Source organism: Taurulus bubalis (genome assembly GCF_910589615.1).
Source record: "Taurulus bubalis genome assembly, chromosome: 17".
Lineage (NCBI taxonomy): Eukaryota > Metazoa > Chordata > Actinopteri > Perciformes > Cottidae > Taurulus > Taurulus bubalis.
In genome coordinates, this window is record NC_136605.1 from 4,897,414 (window position 1) to 4,916,029 (window position 18,616).

Here is an 18,616-nt window from a genome sequence, read left to right on the forward strand (position 1 = left end):
CTAGTCTTTGTGCTAAGCTACGCTAACTGGCTGCAGCTTTTTTTTTATTTAGAGAGTGGTGTCGATTTTCTCGCCTAACTCTAGGCAAGAAAGTGAATATGCGCATTTCCCCAAATGCCAAACCACTCCAACGATTCTCACAAGCTGGTTGCTAAGTTGACATATGAAGATTCTCAATAAAATACAGTGTTTTCAAATCACACACAGTTTTGCTGAAAAGACCAAAATAATAATACAAAATGCTAATTGGTCTAATTGGAAAAAATTGTTGTATTTTCCAAACTGCAATTATGGTGGTAAAAAGTAGTGGCAATGTCCAAAAGTGACATGTTTCGATTCAATATCATGTCACTTTTGATAAAAGGAGAGGCGCCTCTGAAATGTAAATTACTTCTGTCATTGTCCTTGTTGATTGGTTGATTGGATTCTTTCCCCTTTACCTTGTAAAGACACATACAATTTGGAGATAAATAATCATATTTACAAGGCAGACGGTTCTATAGAGTAGCAATCCTCTAACTGTCTCTTACGTTATACGCAGTTAACATTTTTCTTTTAAGAATATAAATAGCATACTTTTTTTGTATCTAGTAAAAAAAAAAAAAAAACTCTTGCTGGCTGAACACAGCTATATAGTTTCACATGTAAAGACACAGATTAAAAAAAAGGGGCGGGGGGGGGGGGGACAAGCTTAAAATGGGCTGTTCTAGCTTTTATACAGTGGTAAACCTTAGAGGTAGAAAAAGTATAAAATATCATTGAGAACTTTAACACACAACCACCACAAAAGGACACAGAAAGGACGGCGACGTGTTGAGCTCCGACACAGAGGACGGCTGAGATCCCCCATGAACCTTCACTGTTCGCCGCCAGACTGCAGACGTCAGAAAACAACATGGCCGCCCCGAAGATAAAAGGCTAAAGAGAAGAAGGGAAGACAGGTCGGTCCCGTCCCGGAGACACAACAAGGTCCGAGCACGGCCAATGGCAGCTATAGCTTCCTGACTGGTGCGATGGGTTAAATACTGTCTGTGTGTGTGTGTGTGTGTGTGTGTGTGTGTGTGTGTGTGTGTGTGTGTGTGTGTGTGTGTGTGTGTGTGTGTGTGTGTGTGTGTGTGTGTCGCATGAGAGAGATGCTGAGTTATTGATTAGCTCTGGGTTCAAACAGTCACTGTTAAGAGTCAGATAAATGTCTGTACCCTCTGGCCGGTCCAGCACCATTTTTTTACACAAAAAGAGAATCCGTAAAAGAGACCATCTGACTGTAGATATATTTTTTTAAAGACTTATATTTAAATCATATTTAATTGTAGTGGATGCATGATGAAAGGCAACATCATTCTGCAGCTGATAACCCAATCACTCACACATAAAGTACTACAATATGTGTTGAAACAGTTAAGTGAAGGTTATATTTTTTTACAGAAGAAAAAAAACTCTGGTGTTTCTTAGTCTGATCTAAATAGATTTTCTCTCCTGTGTTCATGTCTTAAGAACAGGATATTTCCTTAAAGTTACTATTTTTTCATCCGTGAAAGCGTCCGTGAATGAGTTTTAATTTCTCAATTACAAAACGTAGAAAGGCAAAACCTTTTTGCTCACTTCTTTAAGTCATAAACACGGGAGATAAAACTATTTGGATCAAACTTAAAAAATGGTTTTCAGAATTAGTTTTTCTCCCTTTCTCTCAGGGCTTCCATACATGTTCATCCTGTTCAAATTTTGTTTTCCAATTCTCAAAGAAATCTGTTTGGGATCTCTCTGTTTAGCCATGTGACCTGAGCTCCTTTTCCTATAAACTGCATTCATTGTTTTTTGGCCCAGGCCGTGACCTGTTTAATCACAGCCAGCTGGTCTGTGTCTGTCAAAATGCATCGCATGAGTCAACGCGCTGCAGACCTGCGTTGTGTCGACCACCTCGAGAGCAGAATGAAAAGCAGCACCGGTTCAATACCGGCTGCCGCAGATTGGGTTAGCGGGTGTGCCTGGCTAACCAAGTGGGAGCAGGTACACTAACAACGCACAATTACTTTCACTTCTCAGACAACAAATGAGGTCAGTGGCGATCTTACGTAGACAGACATCACCGGCCGTTTGCTTAGCTTATTATTTTGTAATTTAGTCACACTGTTCATTGGAAAATGTTAAATCTAAAAATAAAACCGGGAACAGCTGATTCTAACCCCAAAGTGGTCACAATTAAATATATAAAAAAAGACATTATAACATAAATAATCATATTAATAATTTGTGAAATAATAAAAATTCTATACAAATGTTTTAAAAAGCACCATGTAATATATTAATGTAATTTAAGTCAGTAATAGCCAGTGGCATACGGCTGTAGTGTAATATATTGTTTATTGCTCGTATTAGTTTAAATAACTATTTAGGGACAAGCTACGATATGACTTTTGTTTCATTTGCTGCTAAACACAACCATGAATTAACCAACAACATTTTAAGTGTTTATTTCAAAAGAAACACTCCCTAATGACTCTTTTTTTCTCCTATTTTTGTGTAATGCTCAAACAAATACTCTGGCCAGGCATCGTTTCGGTGCTCTCGTCTTGAACCTCATGTTGAGCCACGACGGTGACTGCTGAACCCAGAGTTAGCGGCGGACACAACGAGCTGCTGAAAGGGTTTTGTACAAGAGTGTGTGGGGAAGGTTTAGGCTCAGGGTCTGTGAGCGTGACATTGTGCGGCGGAGGATCGGTCTGTGTGTGTGTGTGTGTGTGCGTGTGTTTCTGGGTTTGTAGTGTGAAAGGAAGCTCCTCTACGTCCCTTTAGGCGGTGTCCATTTTAAGGCTTTGGGGTCAATGGTCTTGCCATTGCCGCGTTTGGTCTCCTTGGCCTTCCAGTCGTCGATAAGGTCCTGCAGAGAGAAAACGCACCTTAGTAGAGCTGTGGGATTCAACTTACATGATAAGCAATCAGCTACCAGCTGGGCAAAGTAGGGATTCCCTACCAAACGGTCAGAACGGCATGAAATACATTTCCAATTTGATGGTTTTTGTTTCCTACCTGTCTCTTTAAAACCAGGTGCTTTCCCTTCCAGTATTTGAGCATCTGGAGGGACTGCAGCGTGCTGACAATATCCACTGGGTTCACCGCCGTCTCCTGACTGATCTCTGTGAACACAAGATTGGGACAAGAGATGGGATCCAGACTCTGATTAAGAAAACTTCAAATCTTCTGCCATGCTAGCGGCTCTGTGAGGCTGTACACAGCAGCGCTAAAAGGCTCACAGTGAGAGAGTTAGATGAGAAGATTGAAACCACTCTCATGTCGGTCAGTAAATGTAAGACTATAGCCAGCAGGTGGTTAGCTTAGCTTAGGATAAAGATAGGTAACAGCTAGCTTATTTCGGCCAGCAGGTAGATAGCTTAGCTTAGAATAAGGATAGGTAACAGCTAGTTTGTTTCTGCCAGCAGGTCGTTAGCTTAGCTTAGGATAAAGATAGGTAACAGCTAGCCTGATTAGGCCAGCAGGTAGTTAGCTTAGGATAAAGATGGGTAACAGCTAGTTTGTTTCGGCCAGCAGGTGGTTATCTTAGCTTAGGATAAAGATAGGTAACAACCAACTTGTTTCGGCCAGTAGGTAGTTAGCTTAGCTTAGAATAAGGATAGGTAACAGCTAGCTTGTTTCTACCAGCAGGCGATCAGCTTAGTTAAGGATAAAGATAGGTAACAGCTAGCCTGATTAGGCCAGCAGGTAGTTAGCTTAGGATAAAGATGTGTAACAGCTAGTTTGTTTCGGCCAGCAGGTGGTTATCTTATCTTAGGATAAAGATAGGTAACAGCTAACTTGTTTCGGCCAGCAGGTAGTTAGCTTAGCTTAGGATAAAGATAGGTAACAGCTAGCTTGTTTCTGCCATCAGGTGATCAGCTTAGCTTAGGATAAAGACTGGAAACAGCTAGCTTGTTTCTGCCAGCAGGTGGTTAGCTTAGCTTAGGATAAAGACTGGAAACAGCTAGCTTGTTTTCGCCTAAAGGAACACCTACCAGCACCTCTAAAGCTCACTAATGACCATGTAATGTCTCGTAGACAATCAGAGATCACAGGGAAACTTTTAGTTCGCTAAACAGTTTTATCATTGTTGAGGCTTGAAACAATACTCAACATAAAAAAAACTTGAACTAAAGTATGACCACATCCAGAGCTTTTTATACAACGTGCATACACAGCGGTATAGCCAGAACTAATCAGAAGGCTCCAGAATGATGCCAAAACCCCCTTTGCACAATGTTCGCTAATCTCTACAGCCGTGGCGGACAATGGCGGAGGCAGAGCGGTCGCATCACAGCAGCACGGAGGGCACGCATTTTGAATGTAGAGTGGAAATGACTGCGAAGAGGTATTTGTATTACTCTGTACGAGTTGAAAAGAAGAGGACACAAAGAGGCCTGGACTGGAGGGAACAGAGTGTTATTACTGAACTATCCGCTCCTTTGTCGCACTGTTGTGATTGCTGTCTGATCTATTATTTGATGCTTTCGCTACCTCTAATAAGTGTGACAAAAAGATGTTTGAATTACTGTGAATCAGTTATTTGTGAAGTGCAATATTGTGTCTTAGTCAAATGGAATTGTCAAGTGAAATTATTTCAAACTAAAAAGTAAATAAATCAAATTGAGTCTATGACCATTTAAGACTTAACTAAATGCTCAAAATCCCGAATAATTTATAAATTGTCATAACTTTAGCAAACCCTTCCTCCAGCAGCATCACCAGGTCAAATTTCCAACACTTTATTTTTTTTTACGAAATACCTTCAAAACTAAAGACCCATCAGCCTCAGCTGTACTTTGTGTTTCATGCATATGATAGCGTGCTATCACGCTAAACTAAGTTGGTGAGCATTATACCTGCTTGACATCACAGCTGTAACTGGGAGCATGTTAGCATACGGACATTTGTTGTCTTTTCAAGTTTACAATCATTTTATAGTTAAAATTCTGAAAATGAATAAATATTTGATAGTTTTGATCAGGACTGAAGTTGGTTATCAGATTTAACTCTGTGAAAGTGGAAAATAATATTTATTAGTAGCTTCTAGTGTCTTTGTCTTGTCTTTTCTCTAGAATGGATACAACCAGGAACAACTAAATGTGTTTGGAGATTTGCTTGAGTTTAAGTCTCGGGTGCATTTATCACCTGAACGCTGACTTGGAGAGGCCACAGTGTTCTCTGGTATTCACAAAAGACGACACACATGAATGCATGCGTCCTGCCTCCTGCTCGCCCTCCAGCCTCCTCAGCCTGCTGCAGTACTACAGCAGCTGTGCGCAGTTTAAAAAAAAAGTAATTATTTTTTTTTTTTTACTGATTCCCAGGTGCGGTGGCAGGAGGCGCATCTGATGACTGCTCTCTATTCCCTAAAAGTTCCACACGCGCACGCGCACACACACACACACACACACACACACACACACACACACACACACACACACACACACACACACACAAGCTCTGACCTTTGATGGAAATCTCTTTGCCTTGAAAGTTGTTCAGGTAGCGCAGCAGCACCTCCTTCCAGTAACTCCGGTAGCTGATGAGGCCCAGGTCAGACAGGGGGCGCTCAGGTGAGCCCACCTTCTCCTCCACTTTGGACAACAGGTAGCCTGAACAGGGCAGATCAGAAAGAACATTTATTATTGTTGGCTACACTCCTCCTCAAGCATTACCTTCTCTCCGTGAGGAAATGTAATAAGCATACAGAAAAAAAGACAAATTAATGACTGTAATAGCCAGAAAACAAGAGTGTGCACCGGTTTCCTCAGAAGGGAAAGTGCTCCAGACAGCCTCCTAAATCTGGTGTTATTGTGCTGCGCAGAAGCCCTTGGCCTGTGTTTTAAGTTTATGAGTCAAAAACACACACACATGCAAGAACACGCAAAGAGGGACACACACACACACACACACACACACACACACAGGTCTGGACTCACTGAAGTCTATGAGCATCTTGCCGTAGCCCTGCCTCATGTACTGCGGCATGGTGAGGATGCAGGACACGTTGTAGTTGAGGAAAGAGTTCTTCTCCTGCAGAGGGAGAATGAATCCGTAAACTGAAATGGGTTTTTCAGCGGCTGGCATCAGTACTGATATTCTGGAATTTGAGGAAGCTGATATTTTGAGCTAATATTTACACAGGCAGAGGATATAGTTTGTGACGGGAAAAAAAAGAAGAAGCTTTTCGTCCGATCTTTACTTTTACCGACCTCATTTTGGCTGTGCATATTCACTTAAGCTGATTTCTTTTTTCTCTGGTAAACACTGGACATTTGCTTACCTTGGAGAAGTATCCGACTAGATGGCAGCCTGTGTTGTCAGCTTCGGTCATGACGTAGAAGAGGAAAGGTTCAACATCGTAATACAGAGTCTTGTGGTCCAGGAAGAGCTTCGCCAGGAGACACAAGTTCTGGCAGTAAATCTGTGAAAGAGAGAGAGAGCAGTGTAATTTACTAAAGTCTCCGGGGAACGCAATGCTGGCTAATCTCACACGGACAGATCCATTAGTTGTAGGAGTATCACATTCAGGCACAACGAAGGTAGCATCACCTTTCCTGAATGCTCACACTGGTGATACTACCCACAGTAAAGGAGCCGGTGTGGGTGCCAGTGATTGCATTCAGAAATGTTCTCATCTTTTAAGTTTGAATGAAATTAACAAGTGATCCAGCCCGATTGACACGTTATGTACAGACAGTCTGCCTTTCACTACAGCGGGAAAAACCCTTGTATTAATATTTCCTAATCGTTTCTAGTCCCCTAAAGAGACCACTAAGACATGTCTTAGTTAGCGGACCAGTTAAATCTGTATAGCACCGACTATGCTGATGACCAAATGTAAATAATGCATGTTCTCATAAACAGCTGAAAAAGGTCATTTCTGACACCTTTGTGCAGTTAGGAGTTCAGCCAGTCCGACTTGGGACGAGTAAGAAAAACTTCCGATAAGAATGTGAAAATGTTCTTGCGTGAAACCCGGCGATACCCAAACCTTCCTCTGGGAAAAGCGCTCCTTTACCTTGTTCTTCTTTCCGTCCACCTCAAAGACAGAGATGTTCCCCTTCCTGTAGATCTCGTCACCTGGAGGGTGCTTCCACACACACTTGGCCTTTACGCGACAAGAGATGAGAGAAAGCAGCGCAGGTTAGTTCATATAGAAGTTAGCCAAACATTTTACTTTTAGTTTCACATGGTGATTGTTCTGGATAGAAAGGGAACAGAGCCAGATATATTCTGACTACACAGGATCCTCCCTGCTTGCTAAATTGCCCTTGTCTTAGATGTTCTTAATTTATGATATAAATTCAAGTTAATGTTGCAAAAATGGCCACATCCAAACCATGGAGCAGAGCTCCCGCTCCGGTCAAAGATCCTCTTTGCTTCTCTCACTCCAATATAGAAACGGTGTGAACTGCATCAGGAGGGGAAGTTATACAGTCTATCTAAATAGAGTCGGCATGGTCTGGGAATACAATTATGAGTCGCCTCAGGCGCCGAGATAGTAAGGTTAGAGTTGGAACTAAGGCCCAGGCTCATTTCGTGCCACAGTCCATTTGCACTTTGATGCTTCAACACCACCGACTGGAAGCTTCAAACTTTTTGGTTATCAATCAAAAGACATTTCAGCCCCGATAAAGTACCGCTTCCTAATCTCACCAGGAAGAATTTGTAGTATTCTATACTGTGTTTTTGACGCTTTTACAAATTATCATGAAAATACTGAAACAGAAGAAAGCCATTTTGTTTCACACTTTTTCTAACGATAGATCATCTCCACAGTGGAAAGACCATTGAAACTTCAAAGAACAGCCAGATATATTAAATATAAATATATATATAAATATATATATATATATATATATATATATATATGAATTAAAGACTTTTACAAATGTAATTGGATTAAAGTACAAGGCCATTTCGGTTGAAGTTTGTGAAACTACACTATGCATAAAATAGCAAAATTAGAAGGCAAAGACGAAGGATTCAGAGGTTTGGTGTGATGTATCAGCCCCACTTTGTATTAATCTGATATTGGACATCTAGGTAAGTCCAATAGAGTGTGGCCCGGAGGAATTGCAAGTACGGTTTCAAGACACATTGCATTGTGGGATTGTAAGTAAAAAAGTACATGAGATTGATTTCGGACACAGCCATGCTCTGACTTCAAAGGACCTGCAGAGAAGGAGCTGCTCACCATGTGCCGCCGCAGAATGGTCTGGCTCTTCATATACTTGAGGCAGAACTCGCACATGTAGAGCCTCCCCAGGCGGGCGTATTCCTCTGGGTATGGGGAATGGTACCACGTGTCCAGCTCGTAGCGGCCGAACACGATGGTCTTTATCATGTTGCTGCCCTCCGACACCTGGCCGGCCAGCCGGAGTTTCTCCTGTAGAGGCCAGGACAGGAGGGACGGGGAGATGGGGGCCAGAAGTGAAAAGAACAGAAAGAGAAGAGAGGACAGAAGAGAAGAGAAAGAAGAAAATATCCTGATTATTCAGGGGAGAGGATCCGGGGAACCAAAGAGCATACAGAGGAAAACCTCAGTGGAGGCAACCAGCCAGATAGATCAACCACGAGATGCAGGAAGAAAGATTTCAATGGGGAACCAATAGGAAAAGGCCTAAAATTAAGCTTTTAAACTAATTTACACGCTTACATGTCGTCTGCAAGTGTTTTTAAGACGTTTTCAGAAGCAAACAGGACATAAGGTTTGTCTCACAAGATTGCCCCTTTGGTACCAAAGTATTTCCAAAATCCGTGAAACTGAAATTAAGACTTAAATAGTGTGAACATGATTTAAGGCCTGAAGATAATTTAAGACTGGCTGCAATGATACCTTGATAAAGAAAGTGCACCTATCTTACGTTTTTGCTTTTATTTAGTAGTGAAATACAAACCAATACAGGCTTGAAACGCCAAATCTGAATCTATTGTGCCGTTTGTAGGAAACCAACTAAAACATACAAAGCCGTCTGTGTGATTGGAGGAGATTAATAACTTCTCATCTGAATGGGTCATAAAGTAACAGAGCAGAAGAAAAACAAAAAAAAACACAGAATAACAGGAAGTGATTGTCCAAACTACCAAAAATATCTCAGACTCGTCCTGCGGCTGCAGAGGAGGGTTTGCTGACTGAAACAGAGAAGAAGAGGAATAATGCAGAAAAGGGGGGGAGGAGGGGATCATAAAACAAAAGGGAAGCGGGAAAGAGTAAGGGAGGGAGGTGAGGATGAGTTTTCTCTCTTACAAGGTCCTCCGAGGCACGTGCCTGAGCTTTCCTGAACAGCTCAAGGTCGTAGTCGCTGGTGATGTTCTCCAGCAGCGGCTCCCGGCTCGCTCCGTGGCTCTGGCGGTGCTCCTGGAAGTGGGGTTTGGGGCGTGGGGGGGAGGGGAAAGACTTTCAAAATATGAACGGGTAAGGATACGGAGGCGTACGAAGGAGTAAACACGCTCGTTTCTCGCACACTTACCATGTACTTGTCCTTCTGCTCCTTATTGAGGCCAGAATTCCTCTTCCTCCTCAGCTCCGTCACCTTCTCCTTGTAGCGCAGCTGGCGGTCTGACGGGGCCTGAGACCACAAAGAGACAAACACTGGAGCAGAAGGCTTTGCACTGCCTGATGAGCCGATATAAATAAATAATGTCTCACTGAGATCTATAAATGTTCTATTAATACTGGTGTTATTGATGTTTTATTACTGCTGGGTGTAATGGAAAAATAAACACAAATTGTTAAGGTTCACGATTGTAAGTAAGTTTCTGTTAACACCAATATCGGCGTCCCACAGGGATTTATACTGGGGCCACTTTTATGTAGTCTTTACATAAAAGATATGCCTGCATCTGAAGAGATCCAGCAATATGCTGACGATACAGTGATCTGTACTCGTGGTTGCACAGACAGCCAACTGCTTACAAACATAGCAACGCAATAAGCCAAATATTAAGGCAAATAGTTGGTCTAATCTACAGGACTTTAGATTTTTAAGAATTTGAATAAACTCTCAAACAGCTATGTTTCAGTAAACGCCCTCTGAGCAGATAAGACTGACATATGGTATTTTATTTCAATCTTTTTATCCATTTTTTCCATTTAATTAATTTCTGTTTCAGATTACTCCCAAGGTTCAGCTGTTTCCTGTCTTGTTTTGTTCTTGAAAATATGAAACATGGGAGATATTTGTTACTTTTGGGTACTGTATTTGTCCTTATGACATAAATATACTTTTGAAAAAAATGCACAGCTATGTTATACATATATGAACTTATCGTCTCACATTAAAAAATTGTTTGACAAGCTGTGCACAGATATATCCTTTAAGCTGGCAGAAAACTACCATATGTTATACTTTGCCATTACTTGTATCCTGCTATTCTATAAAATATGTAATTTTGTTCTGGTTTAGGGGTTTTGGAAAAACTCTAGTTCATTTACAGCCTTTCCTCTGTTGATCAGTGAGCACGGTCTCTGTCAAATGAACCAGTGAGTTACATCAGACCAGGAAGTCCTCTCACACTCACTGTGACTCAACCAACAGCGGCCCGTCATCACTCTGCCTCTGACCCCGCTGCACTGAGGAATCACAGTCTGATCTCAGACCTGAGGTATTACTGCTTTTAACAATGCAGGAATCCCCCCTTCATACACACAGGCACACACACCTTCAGCTCATGATGAAGTGAATCGGACAGGTGAAATTGAGGACGGGTCACAGCTTTCAACTGGATTCACTTGCTCACTTCAGTTAATAAAGAGAATACGATTTCCTGATATTCAGTACGCTTACAATAAGACAATAAGATAATATATATATATATATGTGTGTGTGTGTACATGCATCTGTTTTTAGGTGTGAACATGTGTCACCATGTGTTATACCTGTCTGATGCACTTGCTGTTTATATCTATGTGTGTGTGTGTGTGTGTGTGTGTGTGTGTGTGTGTGTGTGTGTGTGTGTGTGTGTGTGTGTGTGTGTGTGTGTGTGTGTGTGTGTGCATTACCTGGTTTCTTGTGGAGTGTCTATTCTCGTCCTGGCGGTGTGACAGCGTCCTTTCCTCGGCCTGTTTTTCGCGCGTCGATGCCTTGCCCTAACAAAACATCAACACTGTGTCAGCCACCAGCGACTCACAACAACCCCAACAGCGGAGACACAAAATCTAAAAAAGAATTGCAGCAACCCCCTCCGTGTTCCTGGAAGCTTCGCAGCGTGACAACTTCGATTTAAGTCGATTGTTCTCCTTCAGTTTCATGCACTGGACACTTGGTCATAGTGCGATTTCCCATTTCCCACTAAAGAAACTTGGTTTGATTAATGAGTAATATCATAAAAGCAGCAAAAGAAATGTTTTACAGATTTTAGAAATAAAAAAAAAAGGAAAAAAAGGAAGATACAGAAAATACATGAAATGGTGGGAGCTTCCCGTGGGATAAATTTCTGTTTTAAAATAGTCTTTCAACATCGTGGTTTCTTACCCTCGAGTCATTGTTGATATGTCTTTGTGTGTGTATGTGTGTGTGTGTGTGTGTGTGTGTGTGTGTGTGTACCTTGCATTCATCAGCAGAAAGATTGTGGTAGAGAGGACATCCCGATATGGAGAAATGTCTCTCATGCCTCCCTGTTAGATGACCTGAGAGAAAAAGCGGCAGACAGAAAGAGAGAGAGATGTAGGGAGCGGCAACATCTGAGCCGATGAAAGAAAGAAACGTTGCCGTGTTTGTGCCCTCACCCAACGAGTTGCACCCAGGCGTGGGACACTTCATGTTGAAGTTGTAGCTCTCGTGGAAGCGCCGCCGTTTGGGCCGGTGGGAGAGGTCGTGGGCGGCGGCCTCTTTGAGCGACAGCTCTTTGGCCAATCGCTCGTCCTCCTCCTGCGACACTACAACGTCGTTGCTAGAAGACACGTGGTCGTTGCCGGGGCTGGAAACGTCGATGTCGGACTCCGAGGACGGGGCGTTGCCCGTCGGGGTCCGGGGAGGGGTCTCGTCCCGGTCGGCCCCCCGCTTCAGGTCTGCTGAGCCAATCAGGACAAAGGGAATGAGAGGGAATGATTGCAAGGACGACGACCTCGGCATAAATCGGTGGGTTTCAACCGCGAATGAAAAGCCCGAAAGTGGGGGAGGCTTTCATGCTGCCGAGCAAGTGAAAAAAAAAATCCAGATTAAAACTGCTTTCTCATTTTTCAATCATTTTACCACAAATCGATCTAAAGGGCGTTCACTATCGTCTGTAAATGAGACCCCAGACAGATGCAGCTAACACCGGCAGAGAAATCCAATCGTAAAGACAGATGTAACCGCAGCAGAAGACCAAACACTGGCAGGTGATTGGGACATATTGCAGCCCATTTCCTCTCCTATGTCTCGCTGTCACATTGGACTCTTCAAGACGTCGGGGCGGATTTCTTTTAACTCAGAAATTGCAAACCCGTCTTGAGATGTGTGTTACGCCCCAAAGCATCTTTCCTATCACCACATACATTTCTAGTCTAGTCACTTTCCTGAGGAACCCTGCAGGAAGTCCAGCGAACAGAGATGCACAGAGGTACAATATGACAAACTCCATTATTTTGTTAAATCTAACCAAAGAACCTATTGACTTTGAGGCGGGGGAATAGGAAAACGCTGACTCAATTCAAGGTTTTAGGACTCATTCCTGCAGCACTCCTATCCCATCAAATGGTCCGGGTCAATTTGTCACCTATGGAGGAATTAGCCCCCGTTAACATTACATCTGGTGTTCCACAAGGGTCCATTTGAGGGCCCGAGATGTTTTTAATTTGCTCAATGTTTGTAAACTGACATCTAAGATTTTCATTTGTAAGCATCAATATAATTGTTTATGCTCACAGGAATCTTGATAATAGATTTATAGCTATTTGGCTCCTGAATTGTGTGGACTTCTCCTAAAGGAGAGCCATTAACCTCTTAGCCGCTTGGCTTTACATGCATATCTGCTACTGTACGATTCTATTATTGTGTTTAGAGTTGTTAGACTTTTGCTTTGACTTTTCACATTTCAGACTAGCTTGGTTTGCTTTGAAAAATAAAAAAATATGTTTAGGCTGTGTATTATGACATTCCTCTGAATATTGTTTCACTGTGACTCCCAGTTAAGGCAAGAAATGATAACGTCGAACAACCAAATGATCTAAGGCGCAGATATATCTCTTTTATTTATTTAAATGGTTACAGATCAGCACCTTCTACAGGGTCTGAAGTTAGACAACGGATCCTGGTCTCTCCCTGTGAGGTAATTAATTCATCCCAGTTGGAGAAAACAGGATATGTGCCGAGACAAATTTGTCTTCTTTATAGTCAGGAACACACTGTGATCACAGACAGGGCTCATGAGGTTAGCTGAATGGGCACAGAATAAACACGCAGATAGACGCTCTTCTTCCTACTTCCCCTCCTCATCGTCATCTCATTCCTTCTTTTCTCTTCCAGCTTCCTTTTACAACTCCTTCATCTCCTCATCAGCACGACCTTTTACTCTCCCTTTCGCGCTCGCCCTCCTCTCTGACTTTACTGCCTAACAGTGCCTCTGTTTCCACTTTCATAAAAACCCCAAACAGCATCCACTTGTAATGGAAAATGGTTGAAAGCATCCCTTGATGTCATGTATAGGTCCAATATCCAAGACTTATACGGCAAACACTGCCGCTCTCACCATTAGCCTCGGTATCCGAGCCAGACGACCTGCTCTGACGCAGTGGGTATTTTTTGGGTGCGGTATTTGTCGCCCCCTGCTGGCTGCGTGTGATCCTGCGCCCGGAGGAAAAGACCGACGCCGCCACTGCTGCCACTGCTGCCGCCGCCGACTCTGCCGCTGAATCCTGGCCGTCGTCTGGTCCAGTGGCTGCAGGAGAACTGCTCCGCACTGAGCTGCAGTTATCTAGAAGGGAAGAGATCACCTCATGATTTCCAATATGATTGTCGGTACCACCTACAACATAAATATACTGATTAAAGATGAATACACTCAGAAATATCATTTGGACCTTCCTGCTCATGTTTCTTTACATTTAAATGCATTTATTTTCCTTTAGAGCATTGCTACTTTTAGTTGGCGACATTTATGATGGACTTTAAATTGACAACTATTTTGATGATCAATTGATCATTTAAGTCATTTTATCCAGAGACAAATTATTTAGTTTCAGCTCCTACATTGCGAGGATTTGCTTCGACAATTTCTAAAAACGGCACAGCTCTTGGATTTTAATTCAGATATATTGTACTTGTTTGTATATATTTTTACTTTAATATTCTTTTGTATCTATGTATCTTGGTTTTAGAGCATTAGGGTTAGTTTATCTAACTGCATTAAAAGTTTTGCAAATTCTAGATCATTTATTTAAATCATCATTATCATCATTTGTTTAACCTGAGCAGCCTGTAGACTAACTCAATTAAAAAAATTAAAAATGGGAAGAAGAAGACAGAGTTACTTGTTTAAAATTGCCTCAAAGATAAAGAAGAGATTAATCCTGCAGCATAAAAGAACACTGAACCTCTGTATCCGCTTCTTCTTGGGGGGAATAAAAAAAAAAGGCATCTGTGCTTTTTTGATTAAGCCTCTACAGGGACGAGGAGGACAGAGCAGCCAACTTCTCTCACAACAATAAGCAGAGGAAACAGTGTCGCCTTTTACTTCTCCGTTGTAAATCCTCCTCCTGACAGCCACAGCGGAAAGAGGTCACACAGGGGGTAGTGTGTGTGTGTGTGTGTGTGTGTGTGTGTGTGTGTGTGTGTGTGTGTATAGGGGGCAATGTTCCCTCTAATTTTTTTCAGCACTGAGCAAATTTTTTTTTTTCTGAGCGCACATTTCAGCACTGTGAGCAATTCTCAACCACGGGATCTGCCAAAAATGACCACAACTCTGCGTTAGCCATAGGGGATTCAAAGAGATGACAGCAAATGCATCAATATGTATACAAGGTTGATATTTATTCAATATCCTTTATAATGGCTGGACTTTGGGAACATTTTAATGATGGTGTTTTACCAGTCAGTTTAGTTGAACTTAAAGGATCTTTGTTGAACTTCAATAAGGGGAGGTTATGACTGGTTCACTGGTTATGACTGATAATGATATATATATAAAAATAAAAGTATCAAAAGGTGTTTAGTCATTTCTCAGCAGGTACAACATTTAAGTTTAACTTAAGAAAAATGCTAATGCAGTGCTTAACAATAATTATAGGCCTATTAAATTGACATGGTGTCATTTTTCCTAAAGGTAGGATATATAAACAATTTAATAACTTCATGAGCTTCATATTTAAATATGTCTGAAAGTTTCATCCTACCTGTGTTAGTTTGGACTATTTCATCTAGCCACTCATGTTTGAACGTTAGTCAGACCTTTTTCCGGGGCGCCTGCTCTGCCTTTCTTTTCGCCATGATAGCCTATAGCTGCTGGAGCAGGGCCCGCCAAGAGGAGCCTCAACAGCGCCGGCCCGAGCTCATGTGGCGCTCTGGGCGAGCTTCACTCCTGGCGCCCGGAGGAGGACAGCGGGGGTCGGGGTGCTAACGGAGGCAGAGCGCTAGCAGAGGTACAGAGAGCGCATGTCGAGAAACGGGACGCTGATTGGCCAGGAAGACTCGCCACGTCGCATGAAAGATCTTATTATTGCGCAGATGGCTCACTCCTATCTCAGAAACACTGGCGCAAAAAAGATTTTTAACACCTGAAAAAAAATTGTTTGTGCGGTCCTGAAAAATGAGCGCGGTCTGACAAATCTATTGCGCGGCCACTTCGACTGGCCTGCTACTGGCCATCATCCCTCATTCAAATGACACTTAAATTAAATTGCACTGTAAATGTGTGGCTATGTAAGGAATATGTGAGATTAAATGTGTATGAAATGAAGAACATAAATGCACGACAAACTAAAAAGAAAACAAGCAAAAAACTAAAATCGGTGATATAATAAATGGATTTAATTATACACTAAAAAGGGAAACTGGCACAACAAAAAATATATATATACAAATTATACTTCTAACTTTCTAAAGTCCAAGGCAAGAAAATACTTGTGTTAATATATTCGTTTTTTATTAAATGGTTGATATAACCAGGTCGCATGGGTGTCCCATTGAAGTTCAGCCTGAAACGTGTTTTACCTTGTGAGCTCCGGCTGAGGCGCAGGGACGCGCGCGTGAGGCGCGTGCTGCTGCGCCTGTGCGCGCTCTCGGAAGCTTCCGCGTGCTCGAGGTCGGCGGAAAAATCCGAGTCCTCCGTCCCGTCCGAGCTGCTGCCGGCGGTCCTCTGCAAACAACAACAACGTTCATCAGCTGGCAGCGGGGTTAAAGTATCAGACGAGTCAGCAGAAGGATGTGAGGCTGATGTTAGAAAAGCTTTGTGTGTTATTTGTTTGTTTGTTTGTTTTTACCATCGGGTAATTCAACAAAGATCCCATGCTGAGGGAGGAGCATCACCCCTTCCACATCTCCTCCGGCCACAATGGACTTGTCAATAAATTCTCAAAAAAAGCCTCATCGCCATTTGCGGGTACAAGCCGAGCAATGCCGCGCGCATCTATTGTACCAACGCAGTTTGATCACAACGCCTCAGGACACCTTCTGCGTAGATTCCCAGTTCTAATCAATTAAGTGGACTAGAAAGACTGTTACCACACCAACAACTCAGCAGAGACAGATCAACATCCTATAAACTTGTGTCACCTCATCATGTTGTCGAAAGGCTGCCTGTCTGCCACACTGAACGAATGGGGTGATGCTCACCTCACCCCACCAGAGACACATCAACCCGGCAGGGTGGGGGTGGGGCAAGAGGACTCCAGTGCGAGCCAACATGGCATTTGCATTGACATAAAAAAAAACATACTGTACCCTCTGAAATAATAACCCAAACGTGATATTCTAGGAGTAGGCAACACACAATGTTGTTATTATTTATTTGTATTTGTTTTATTGCATAGCTTTTAGGATATTTTTAACGATGTGTAAAGTGACTTTGAGTATTATAATATACAATTATATGTTATATTGTATTGTATTGTAATGATTGACTGAATAAAACACACACATTTTGAGTTTTATGAAAAGAGCTATATACATGAAATGCATTATTACAATGTATCTGTGTTCCACTCGTTGCGCTTAATGTTTAGTTCACAATCATATTCATTTATTCTTCTAATTACTACATATGTCACTTCGATTTTACACAGGGCCACCCAAGGACATACATTAATAGGATATGATGACCCGTTATTGACGCGTGTGGGGTTATAAAGACAGAAAGAAAGAAAAAAAGATGAAAAGAGAGCAATTTTTTTTTAAATTAGGAAAGCAACACCATGAAATAAAATTACATTAAAGCTATTCACAGATACAGATCAAATACAAATACGAAAGCTTTGTACAAATTTAATGTGAATTAATGTGGAAATTGTGCTTAATGAATGCTGCTGTTAGGCTACTTGTCTATTAATGGTAACTAAACATTAACTACATTTAAATAGTACTAGAAGACAGTAACAAACAATATACAAAAATACTGAAAACAAACCGAAATGTGTTTCTACACTACAGCGTGCACCACAGCGCACATTCAACGTTAAGTGCGTTCGACAACTTCACAACAAGAAGCCGAGGGCTTCATTTGCATACGACCAATCACATTGGAGAGGAGGCGGGGTTTAAGAGAGCTGCGCCAATGAGAGCGACGCCTGTCCAGATTCTGGCCAATCGCGGCGTTGTTTTGGTGCGGACGCTTCGTTTTCATCCTCGCACTCAAAGAACAGCCTGTACCCTTTTGCAACAGTTAAAGCTGCTGTTATTGACACGAGTGGAGGTCAGGGTCTCCATGCAGCCCGCCAGCTGGTCAAATATCTCACCAGAATTTCGTAAAAGCCCAAATGTCCAAAGCTCTTCTCACCGCACCACGAGGAAGCGACGCGTCATAAACTGCAGCACATTCGTGCCACTCAGCAACACACGTTAGCTAGCATAGCTTGTTAGCAACAACACAAACCAATGGCTCAGTCGAGGGACTCTGCTAACGTCCGTATTTCAACACAAATCACGACTTATTAGCGGCATCTTGTAGAATGGCATTGCAGCTCACAGGCGGCCAAATGTGTTTCCACAGTTATATGTTTGGCTAACATTAACTGTGACGTTATGTTGTTGTGTGTCAGATCTCCGACTGACTGCTGCAAACATCTGTCTTACCTTTCTTCGGGGCATTCTCAAAGGTGTTACGTGTGTCGCCCGTGGCCGGCTACTACTCCCTACTGTGGGGGGAATTTATTCCAGGTTGTATAAATAATAGGACCAACAAATCACCCGCTTTTGATATGAGCCAACTCAGCTGAAAAGGCGCACCAATTTTTTTCCGCACTTCCTTGTGAGTACGGCGCAAACTCGTTCGTTTTTCGGGTCCGTTGACAAAATGCCTCCGTGCGGAACATGAGGCTGCGGCGGTCCCTTGATTCCACATGTAACGGCGAGAGTGATAAAGTATCTCAACTTTGTAAAATATGGAGTCAACGAATAGTAATTTATGCCAGTTACTAACCTATTATCCAATTCTCTTCTCACAGTAATGACTGCGCTCATGA

The 18,616-nt window shown here is 42.4% G+C and overlaps 1 protein-coding gene across 6 annotated transcripts; it reads right to left on the reverse strand.

Moving 5' to 3' along the window:
• Window positions 1-2,779: 2,779 nt before the first annotated feature.
• LOC306749399 (histone acetyltransferase KAT7-like) lies at window positions 2,780-18,251 on the reverse strand (the record flags this gene model as incomplete). Of its 6 annotated transcripts, none has more annotated exons than XM_079232684.1 (15): window positions 2,780-2,878; window positions 3,028-3,134; window positions 5,481-5,627; window positions 5,955-6,048; window positions 6,299-6,439; window positions 7,037-7,126; window positions 8,216-8,407; window positions 9,269-9,379; window positions 9,492-9,590; window positions 11,024-11,110; window positions 11,568-11,650; window positions 11,750-12,031; window positions 13,693-13,902; window positions 16,152-16,296; window positions 18,228-18,251. In XM_079232684.1, 15 exons carry the CDS (start codon window positions 18,240-18,242, stop codon window positions 2,780-2,782), a joined length of 1,902 nt encoding a protein of 633 aa, XP_079088810.1. The 6 variants fall into 6 exon arrangements, with proteins under 6 accessions (XP_079088810.1, XP_079088809.1, XP_079088808.1 ...); XM_079232683.1 differs by having other exon boundaries at window positions 13,693-13,917; XM_079232682.1 differs by having other exon boundaries at window positions 11,750-12,034; window positions 13,693-13,917.
• Between the last annotated feature and the right edge of the window lie 365 nt (window positions 18,252-18,616).